This window comes from Salvelinus sp. IW2-2015, linkage group LG33 (assembly GCF_002910315.2).
Source record: "Salvelinus sp. IW2-2015 linkage group LG33, ASM291031v2, whole genome shotgun sequence".
Taxonomy (NCBI): Eukaryota; Metazoa; Chordata; class Actinopteri; order Salmoniformes; family Salmonidae; genus Salvelinus; species Salvelinus sp. IW2-2015.
The window spans coordinates 26118880-26130736 of record NC_036872.1 but is presented as its reverse complement, the minus strand read 5'-3'; the positions used below and the strand labels follow the sequence as shown (position 1 = coordinate 26130736).

At 45.3% G+C, this 11857-nt stretch overlaps 1 protein-coding gene across 1 annotated transcript in view; it reads right to left on the bottom strand.

The window, feature by feature from the left end:
• Positions 1 to 11857, bottom strand: part of fbrsl1 (fibrosin-like 1) — a 531885-nt gene that overhangs the window by 37876 nt on the left and 482152 nt on the right. Inside the window, 1 exon segment of the mRNA XM_070436990.1 lies at positions 1120 to 1537. Within this exon segment, the coding sequence (XP_070293091.1) occupies positions 1120 to 1537 (418 nt within the window).

Genomic DNA, 11857 nt, shown 5'->3' with positions numbered 1-11857 from the left:
GAATGTATGTGTAATTGTGATTTGCTGATCTGAAATTCCATTTTGAGATATACAAGATAACGACTATTGTTTTAGCGTGGATTAATTCAGCCTGTTTTGAGGATGAAATTGGGTCATTAGACGATGTCACCTAGGTCATATTTTCGAACATTAGATAGCACATTGTAGCCAACTACTTTCGAGCTATCCCGTTACCCTTTGCTAGATCCTGACAGATCAGTGCAGGTGGAATAACACGCTCTCTGACGTAAGTCAATGAGGTATTGTATCATATAAGCATGGTATAAAGTATAAGAAGACTGCTAGGATAACTAAACAGACCCAGATCATGTAAGAGAGCTAGGCATAACTAAACAGACCCAGATCATGTAAGAAAGCTAGGATAACTAAACAGACCCAGTCATGTAAGAGAGCTAGGCATAGCTGAAACAGATCCAGATCATGAAAGAGAGCTAGCATAACTAACAGACCCAGATCATGTAAAGAGCTAGGCATAGCTAAACAGACCCATATCATGAGAAGAGAGCTAGGCATAACTAAACAGACCCAGATCATGTAAGAGAGCTAGGCATAACTAAACAGACCCAGATCATGTAAGAGAGCTAGGCATAACTAAACAGACCCAGATCATGTAAGAGAGCTAGGCATAGCTGAAACAGATCCAGATCATGAAAGAGAGCTAGGCATAACTAAACAGACCCAGATCATGTAAGAGAGCTAGGCATAACTAAACAGACCCAGATCGTGTATAGAGAGCTAGGCATAACTAAACAGACCCAGATCATGTAAGAGAAGCTAGGCATAACTAAAACAGACCCAGATCATGTAAGAGAGCTAGGCATACTAAACAGACCCGAATCATGAAAGAGAGCTAGAGCATAACTAACAGACCCAGACATGTAGAGAGCTAGGCATAACTAAACAGACCCAGATCATGTAAGAGAGCTAGGCATAACTTCCACAACAGGACCCAGATCATGTAAGAGAGCTAGGCATAACTAAACAGACCCAGATCATGTAAGAGAGCTAGGCATAACTAAACAGACCCAGATCATGTAAGAGAACTAGGCATAACTAAACAGACCCAGAGCATACGGATAAGATGTGGTCCTACTGTACCTGATGTCGTGCAGGCTGTTGTACTGCAGTGGGTGATGCTGGTGATGTTGGTGGCTGATGAGAGGCCTGGTGTGGTGTTGGTGCTGGGGGAGAGGGAGCGAGACAGGGACCCGGTGCTCCTGGAGAGAGTTGGGCCGGGCCCTAAGCAGGGGAGGGGTGGGGATGGGCAGCGCCCGGTCTGACTCTCTCTTGATGAGGAGGGGGGGCGGGGAGGAGAGCCGCACCCTTGGGAGRGGCTGAGGGGGGGCTGCCGCGGTGGCAGAGGGGGCAGGGGAGCCCGTAGGCGGGGAGGCCGGGGTGGGGCTGGACACACGCGGGGTGAAGGACACCTCGTTACTCTGCTCCTGGCTACGCTGGAGCCCTGATACTTTGGCCGAGCTGACAGCCTTGGACTCTGGATTCTCATTCGTCGTCACACCTGCAGAGACAAAGAGACAACGAACGTTAAGGGAGGATGTAGATATACCATTGCCTGGTGTAATGAAAAAGCTGGGAGAAGTGTCTGTCTAACTGTTATTGAGAACCATGTGTGGTATGTTGGTCCAGAAGAAAAAGAAAAGCTAATACACTACATGACCAAAAGTATGTGGACACCTGCTCGTCGAACATCTCATTTCAAAATCATGGGCATTAATATGGAGTTGCTTCCCCTTTGCTGCTATCACTATTCTGGGAAGGGTTTCCACTAGGTGTTGGAACATTGCTTCGGGGACTTGCTTCCATTCAGTCACAAGAACATTATAGAGGTCGGACACTGAGCCTGGCTCGCAGTCGGCGTTCCAATTAATCATAAAGGTGTTTGAAGGGTTGAGGTCAAGCCTCTGTACAGGCCAGTCAAGTTCTTCCACACCGATCTCAGCAAACCATTTCTGTATGGACCTCGCTTTGTGCATGGGGGCATTGCCATGCTGAAACAGGAAAATGCCTTCCCTAAACTGTTGCCACAAAGTTAGGAGCACAGAATCGTCTAGAATGTCATTGTATGCTGTAGCGTTAAGATTTCCCTTCACTGGAACTAAGGGGACTAGCCAGAACCATGAAAAACAGCCCCAGACCATTATTCCTCCTCCACCAAACTTTACAGTTGGCACTATACATTGGGGCAGGTAGTGTTCTCCTGGCATCCGCCAAACCCAGATTCATCCGTCGGACTGCCAGATGGGGAAGCGTGATTCATCACTCCAGAGAACGCGTTTCCACTGCTCCAGAGTCCAATGGCGGCGAGCTTTACACTACTCCAGCCGAAGCGTGGCATGGTGATCTTAGGCTTGTGTACGGCTGCTTTAAGCTCCCGACAAACAGTTTTTGTGCTGACGTTGCTTCCAGAGACAGTTTGGAACTCGGTAGTGAGAACAGATGACCGAGGATAGATGATTTTTACGCGCTACATGCTTCAGCACTCGGTGGTCCCGTTCTGGGAGTTTGTGTGGCCTACCTCTTTGCTGCTGAGCCGTTGTTGCTCCTAGACATTTCCACGTCACAATAACAGCACTTACAGTTGACCGGGGCAGCTCTAGTAGGGCAGAAATTTGATGAACTGACTTGTTGGAAAGGTCACTGAGCTCTTCAGTAAGGCCATTGTACTGCCAATGTTTGTCAATGGAGATTGCATGGCTGTGTGCTTGATTTTATACACCTGTCAGCAACGGSTGTGGCTGAAATAGCTGAATCCACTAATTTGAAGGGGTGTCCACATACTTTTGTATATATAGTGTATCTGCCTGCCTCCCCTGTCCCCTCCCCTCTCTCCCTCACCGTACTGCCTCTACACGTCTCCTACCCAAGGATCCCTTTTTCTTTCCCTCCCTAGGTTTTATGAAGTGTTTAATCAGGTCATTTTCATGCTTGACTATAATCAGATGATCCAATTTCTGCGAGCGATCCAGTCAGTATGAATAAATCACACCTAATTAAAGTTAAATGCCACTACTATTCAGGGCTTTGCTGAGCACACAATCTGGCATGAAATAATTATGTTTCAATTGTGCTGTGAAAAGAGATCACGGCCCCTTATCATGGCCTTGTTGCGTCTTCACCCCACAGATTTTTCAAGGGATTTCTAAAGCTGTAGGCTACAGCCAAACACTTTGAACCCAGCCAGCTACTTCATCTGGATCCCCGGGAAGACACAGAGCTTTTATAACAAGGAGAATTCCAATGAATTTCCATATTCAGTACCAAGAGCATAACATTTTAATGGGCTACAATGTTTCTACTAAATAAATAATGCCACAGAGAACATACATCTCAAGGAGGCTTTAATTGGAATCTATTGACAAAAAGCCCTGCTCGAGAAAATGGTGGCTGACAGAACAAGTTATAGTAGTGATAAAGGCATATTTCACTGTGTATTCCTGACCACAATCAGCTCTCTTCATAACAAAATGCAGGGTGAATGGAATATGCCTAACCAAGACAGTGGTAGCAGCATTAAACCTAAAATATAGGTTTCAAATGAGCAAATCAGCAGGGAAGTGGAATCCCTCTGAATACAGAAATATCACCTGCAAGTAAAGAGAACAAATATTAAAGAGGAAGGAGAAAATGGAGAGACAGATTGAAATAGAGGGAAAGAAAGAAAGACAGACTGGGACAGAATGGCCCTTTAATCATCTCTAACTTCTGCCTCTAATGCAGCAGAGATTCAAGAAGGCTTACTAGAGCCTCAATTAAGCAGCTCCATGGGAGTCTCAGAGCGCCGCAGAGAGCAGCCAGTGACAAATGAGAGCTAGCCTACTGCCTTTAGCAGCTAGTGAGAGCTCAGCTCCTCAGCTCCTCTCAGCTCAGCTCCTCAGAGCAGGCAGACTCCTAATGGAATATCCAGGGCTTAATAGAACCCGCTTAATCTTCCAAAGATTCTAACGCCCATAAAAGGGTAATAAAACGCTGTATGGAGATTTTAAACACGTTCCCCCTTCGCCTTTACAGGATCAGCGGGGGAGGCAAAGGTGTCACGACTTTCCAAATGAATTCAGGTCTGGGTATAATAATACGGCTTTATTATAAAAAGGGTCTTAAATAAGGATTCCTTGTCTGGGTGGGCCGAGAGAGAGCGAGAGAGAGATCGAGAAAATGAGAGAGAGGCAAATAATTATCTGTCGAAATGTCGCCCTTCGCTGACGTTGCCGTGGAAACCCCTCTCTTTCCTAGACACATTGTGGAGGAAGGAAGCCAATAGGACGGCTGAGGCTGTAATACTGAGGACACAATGAGCGGTGGTGGGTTATCTTAATGATGATTATAATGGGGTGTAATGGAGGCAGGGGGGACCTGATGTGTCAGCCTGAGACTCTCTATCTCCTCATTAAAACAGTTCGCCAGACTAGACCAGGCCGAGGGAGGGGCCGTACACTTCACACGCGCACACACACACAGCCAGGTTCTGCCTTCTCATTCTAATGAAGGGCAGGATCTGATTGTGAATGTGTTATGGTCACATTACAATCCCTATTACTGTCTGGTATGCCTAGGGGCTGATGGTAACATGGTATGCTATCATACATGGCTCTCAGCTACTATCTGGTTCATACTGTGTTGAGCATATCCCTACAGCAAACACACAGAGACATGAGAAGTGATCCATCAACGGAACAACATGTTTGTTATTGTTGAGAATGTACCAATCCCATAACAAGTTTAAATTCTATTCTTGTCTGATGGTAAAGCGAGGGCCTGGTGGTATCCAAGTGACAGGGATTCTTCTCTGACATGTTTCATCACAGGGATTAATGCTGTTACAATAACATTTCAATTGGTAATACTTACCTACCGCCCAAAGCAACATTTCACTGTTAATACTGTCACCGCCCAAAGCAACTAACAGCTCTCCTTGCAACTGAATCTGATGACTGTCAACTGTAGTTCCACAGTCAATCACAACCGTCAGGTTTACACTTCTCCTTCATCTCTCAGGACAAAATGTTATCTTCCTGAAAAATCCCACAACTTCATTCAGCAGGCAAGCCAAACTGCACCAATAAACATCTGAGATAGTCATTCAAATTAAGCCGTAACATGGGTACAAAAACATGAAAACACATGGAACAGATGGAGAGAAAGCCGTGCTTGAGGACAGCCCCACTGTGTATGTCCTAGGCCTGGTTAGGGCTCGAGGAGACAGTGATACTCCCGTATTCAGTGCACGGGAGGTCAGGGACAATTCATCGGTTAGTGCACAATTTGACAGTGACACTCCCTTGGGGAGTGTTGGCATCACTGTTCACCAGATGACATTTCAGGCCACTATTGATCTTTCTATAGTTGTTCCTGTGGCCTGCGTACTCTGGGGATTTGGTGTGGCACTGAGAGAAGGGAGGAGGGAGGAATGGAATGAGGGATGGAGGGAGGGGGTGGATGAATGGATGGAGAGACAAATGGATGGATGAAGAGAGGGAAAGAGGGATAGATGGAGGGAGGGAGAAAGGGACACCAGATGGACGACAGGCTTCAGGACACCCCCTCTGTGACTGATGTGTCCATCGGGGACGAGGGTGACCTCTGTGACCCCTAGGGTCATTCCATAGCTGTCCTGTCTCTGACACCCTTCACATCTGACCCTCTCTGTCCCCCTGGAACATCTGGCCACCACTCCACTCCTCTCCCCTCCATCCCTCCCTCTACACTGACAAGGTTCGTTCCAAATTGCACCCTATTCCCTTTACAGTGCACTACTTTTGACCATATCCCTATGGGCTCTGGTCAAAAGTAGTGAACTATATAGAGACAAGGGTGCGATTTGGAACGCATCCAGAGAGACAGAGCGGGCAGATGGTCTGTGCTGCCAGCAACCAGAGCCATCAATAAAGGATTAGGTGGTCCATCATGACACCATGTCTCCTCACAGAGAGAGACCATTATGTCAGTCTGAGGAGATTGACTGATAGTTGATGAGTCTTGGATGTTTTACATGTAAATGCAGGTTGTGCATTACTTTTATTTATTTTTACCCTACCAGCCCGCCCCTGATTACAGCAGACTAACGGACAAAATGTTTTGCCCACATGTACGGTACATGAAGTTAAATAATTATACATACAGTATATTCCAAATTTCCTCAAGTGCTGAATTTTCACACACAGCGGCCAATCCACCATTCATTCTGATGTTAACTCCAACCTTCCAATGTCCACAGACTAACCAATCTTTCCCAGTATAATACAATTTTGCTATTTCCTTTTGCAATACATTCCTCCATTTTACTGTGATGTCTTACAAGGGTCTTGAACCTCGCTATTTGTACCATTTCTACTGATATTGCCCTAAAAATGAATACTTTACCAAGAGTATAATGGTATTTCCCATTGACTGATCGTGCATGACTTAYTTCACATAAACCCCTCTCCTCTTGGGGAGAATAGGATGTGAATAAGAGGTTGTCCATAATCAATTATCAATGAACAAAATACAAGAGGATTTCAATGAAACAACAACAGACCATTGAGAGCCAAAGCAGTTCTACTGTGTGCGCATATATTTACTATTTTTGCATCCAAACATATTGGTTAACTTTAGTAGATACCCAAATGAAGGATGACTTGCAAATAATAGAAAATAACCCTTTGTCAACTCTTTGCCATTTATTTCAGGCACACCTGGGATGGCCACCTGCAAACGAGCCCGACGTCCCTCTGGATTAGATATCTAAATCATGTCCTAATTCAGTCGCCAACCAAACCATCACTCATGCAAATCAGAGAGGTGTATGAATAACCTGGCCACCACAGCCACCACCGCCAATATATGCAGTACAACCAAGAGAGAGGGGGAGAAATAAACCTGTATGCAAATAAAGTTTTAAAGTTAGAACATAGGGGTATGTAAATTCTCTCCATCATGACCAGAGGCCATTGAAGCCTGGCGCTGTGAAAAGAGAGAAAAGATCCAAGCCACCCCAGTCATCGCAGTCACCTCGCCCATCGGGCGTTCTCATTTACAAGGCAAACTCTGTGGTTCGCTCACACCACATCATCACTTTACCAGAACATAAACAGTCTGGGACGTCTACAAAAAAAAGGATATATCAAAAATAAATAAATAAATAAATAAAGTGACGAGTCTCCTGAAGAAGTTGGAGGTGGCAGACGGTTCTGTAGAAATCACACTCCACCTTGATCTCCCTTCCAGCTTGGCACTGTTCTAACAGGAAACCTTCCTGTTTCTCAGTAGTGGAATTCACAACGTTGGGCTTTTTCTTCTTTGACCTCTCTAGCGTCTGTCTGTGCATGCCAAGGCCTAGCTACCTCTAGCTCACGACTGAGTGGCTGTGGAAAATGACTAAAACAGGTACTGGCAGGAGACAGGAAACCCACGCAGTCTTGGAAATCAACACCTCATTGCTGCCTGCCTGCCTGCCTGCGAGCCATTCTGTGTTACAAGAAGAAAAACAGAAAGAGGCGGAGTGGTTTGATCTAAATGATTTTGGAGGATAATGGGAGGCCGGCTAGCTGAGTAGCAGCAAATAGTCACGTTAATAATCAAATCCCAGCGAAATTTGCGATGGTCAGTTCTCTCATCCTCACACTATTTAATCTGCCTGGGAGCGTTTGGAATGGCGTTTAGTGGGAGGCCAAGGCAATGCTTTGTGAAATCACTCAGAGATGTTAATGGGAAATGAACAGGGAGAGGCTGCCAAGATATCTAGAAAGTGGGGACAGCTGGCGTGTTTCAATTAGTTCTGTCCATTGCAGCTGACAAAAGGACTCGGATGGCAACAGAATGGGATGGGTGTGAAGCTGTAACACGTATACTGTCAAAGCCTGCACATCCACTGTGGGCACCTAATGTTAATTTGGAAGAGCTGGGCTGGGCTGGCAGCCCTGTCTGGTATGAATCAGTGTCTCTGTTTCTGCATGCTGGGCTTGGCTTCAAATCCACATGGACATATGTGGCACCAGGCATATGCCATCTTCTCCTGTGGCACGTGATTGCTGTCGAAGGGGGTGATGCAGATTAGCAACTTCTGGAAAAACTCACAGAGGTCTCTGAAATGAGGTGTTCTGGTCCCCCTTGGTCAGTTCAGAGAAATGATCAGAGACCACTATGTGGATAAATGTGTCTGTTTAAAAAATATATATATTTTATAATTGTGTATATTGTATGTTGAATATATTTTTGATGTATTTATGAAGAATTCATCTGAAAAAGGGACCCTAGTCTCAGTAGGACTTCCCTGTCAAAATAAAGGTTTATTAATAAAAGTATGGATGCCTGTATGTGCTGACTGGACAAAATCTGGCCCAAGCCATGTATTTCTGCTTCAGTGGTGGCCAAACCAGACCCTTGTTCCACTCTAAACTTTAATTAAACTCTGGTCACAATGAGTTCCAGAAGGGCAAGACCCCTTCACCCCCTCCCAAACCCTAAAACCCATCACTCCCAGCCTCATATGAAAACCCCTCGGGTCGTATGAGGTCAGTGCCACTGAGACTTCCTGAAGAAAATAGGGCGGATGACATCTTTCAGCCTTTCAACATAAAGCTCAAGTCTAATGGCTCTTCTGGCACACACAGGCCACCCTGCAGTCTGGAATGTGACCCCTTTCACCGTTGTTGACCCCTGACCATGGCAGTTGCCCTGGGGACTGTGTGGACAGACAGACAGCGGGAGAAACATCTATGAACTTCAAGGGAATCTCAGGAAGTTGTGATGTGCGGTGCGGCGTGGAGCTGAGCGCACCGGCCTTATCAATCCATTAATTAGCACGACACGCTCGCCCACTGGACTTGAACGCAGCGGCGGCAGCTGTCTCGATTGATTACAGGAGAGGACGCAGCGCTGCAATTACCTAGATGACTGGAGACAACGCCTGCCACTTCTAATAAAGGCTCTGGACTCCTGTTCCCCATCAAGGAGCAGTGGAGAGAGAAAACCAACCAACCAACCAATGAACCAACCAAGCTTCCCCGCCTTTCCTCTCCGATACCTTCAAGACCTTTTCAGAGTCTCTACAGGGCACCACAAAGCTCAGTGTGGGCTGTAATTCTTTAGCTGTGTGGAAGCTTTACTTAGGCTTGCATAATGCCTTAGCAATCTCAACAATACTGCTTTGTTGCCCTGCAGGACAGCATGCTTTATTAAGACCACCAGCTGGTTTACAAACCCCACAGAAAGGAGGGAAAAACAGGACAGGAAAACAAGACCTCCAAGCTTCAAGTCTCAGCAGAGATGTGTTTTTAGGATATGCTTTTTTCTGTGGATTTGAAAATGTAAATAAAGGTACTCTACCACACCAGTTCAAGAATGAACCTGCAACGAGCCTACATGTCACTAAGTGGATATAGTATTATCTTTCAGTGACTGATTACTTCTCAATGGAAGGAAATGGCTGAATGAAAATCCTTCAACAGATCCCAAGTGGCATGACAGGGAGCTGAAAGAGCCTGCATACTTTTCTTCTCCACTCTGATCTCTATTTCAATATATAGCCTCACTGTTCTCCCCTCTCGACCCCAAAAGCAAAGCAACAATTGAGAGGTTGACAGCTCTTCACCATCTGTCATACCATCATTCAATGTTTTGTCGTTTGCGGCCATAGCCGTTCAGAACCATGAAGGGGTAGGATAAATATTTTCTGCTAGATTGTGTTTCGTCAAGTGCTTTCAAGATAACTGTGTCAATTCGCTTTGAATTGGACTGTGGGTTTTAGTCAAGATATTGATGTAGATTCGCACCTGTTAAATCCAAATTATTAAAAATGGTGCTTTTATAAGGAGCGGGATATGGATTGTTATCCAGTAAAACACTAGTACAGCAAGCTTCTTAGTGAAGCTAAGCTTACATTCAACAAAAAAACATGTTTGTAGCAAGAACAATGTCGTCAGTTACAATGAGATCATCCATCAACTGTTGCATGTTTCTGTAATGTTTCCATGTTTTACCTTGGTGTTATTGCATGCCCAGCCAGGCTTTAGATTGCTGCCTGAATACCTAGAGTATGTACACATTAGAGCTTGTCAATGGTCTATCCTTCACCAATGCATTCCTGCTTCCAATTGAAATTCCACACAGATGTCTCACATCGCACTCATCCAAGAATCACAAAGACTAGCCTATAAATCACAGTTTTTCAGAGTAAATATATGCTCTCAGTTAGGCCTAGCTCCTAAATGCAGAAGATTGACATATGCCTATTGGATGGGCTTGTGCACAGGACACATACAATGCCGGAGACAAAATTAATGATTCATATGGATTAATGGGTAATCAAAGGAAATGAAATACATACAGTTTGTAATGGACCAAACAGAATAAGAAGAATGCACTTTTATTGATTCAGATAAAACCCCTAGCAGACTGTTAAATATGCGTTTCCATGATAAATACACCCACTGTTGTTCATCCCCTACAAGAGGAACAGTACAGCTAGCAACAACACTATCTACCAGACCAGGGTAGGGGGGGTTGGAGGACTGTTTCTCTATAGATATCAACCTCGTGATATTGAAAGTGCACGAGGTTAGGTTTCAAATGCAAGGACACAAGCTGTCCAGTAGACAGACACACTGATGCAACCAACACTACGCCTATAGGAGGATTATGTTCAGAGTGTGACCAGTGTTAAGCTGCTCCTGGGGTGCTTAACCATTAGGCTAGTGCTGCAGATGGAGACGGGACAGCTGTTGAAGATGAGTGAGCGAGAGTGAGTGAGTGAGTGAGTGAGTGAGTGAGTGAGTGAGTGAGTGAGTGAGAGAGAAATGCCATTTTCCTCCTCTAATTGCCATACATTCAAAATGAGTAAATCTCAGCAGAAAATAGAAAATAGCTCCACTTCATTAGTCAGAGCTGAAGACAGTGAAGGAGGGGACGTTTCTAAATGGCATACAGAGAGAGGGGAAGAAAGACAGAAAGATAGCACCTTTTGCTATACATCTCTTGTCAAAGCTGATGACAAAGTTATAATACTAAGGTGCAGATGTTTAGACTAGTTCTCATGCAGAGCTTAACTAGAAAGACATACAAAGCCTCCTCCGCTGTTTGGGATCCCTCATGACCTGCAGACAGACAACAAAAGGGGAGAGACTACGCTGGTGTATCAGGTTAGCAAACACTCCCAGTGCCTCCTAGCACCCAATCCATCATTCTTGATTAGAGTGCTGCCATGGAGAGCAAGAGGGAGAGAGAGAGACATAAACACACATTCAGAGGGAGAGAGGAAAGGAAGGAGGGAAGAAGGGAGGGAGAGAGAGGGGAAGTTAATAAGGCAGAGGAGAGGAGAGAGGGAGCAGAGGGCAGGAAGTCATGTCAAGAAAACTAATGGAGACAAGCCCATGAGCTGTGGGGCTATTGTGGGCTGCCTCCCTGCTGCAAGACACACAGCTCTGTCTGCTCTCATCACTGACATACACACACACACACTTTGTGCTGACAGGGCCTGAGGAACTGGGCCAACACTCGGCAGCCCCAGAGTAGCCATGTTAGTCAGTTTCAAAACTGATATGAGCTGTAGCATTTCACTTTACTGCTCTACGTGCAGAGAATAATTGATTTGTTTTGATCACAGAGAAGGAGAAGGTGTGACGGCTGGGGGATTTGGAGCCAAGGGAGAAATTGGACTCAGATTCAGGAGATGAAACCGGTCTAAACAACTGGAGGAGCTTCTGGCTCACTGTTACACACGGCAAGCTGAAATGGAACAAATCAAATACTTTACTATTATCTGATGATGATTTCACAGTACCTGTAGCATCTGCATGCTGTCTTAAATCTCTGGATGGGAAAGACAAAAACCAGACTGAGGTAT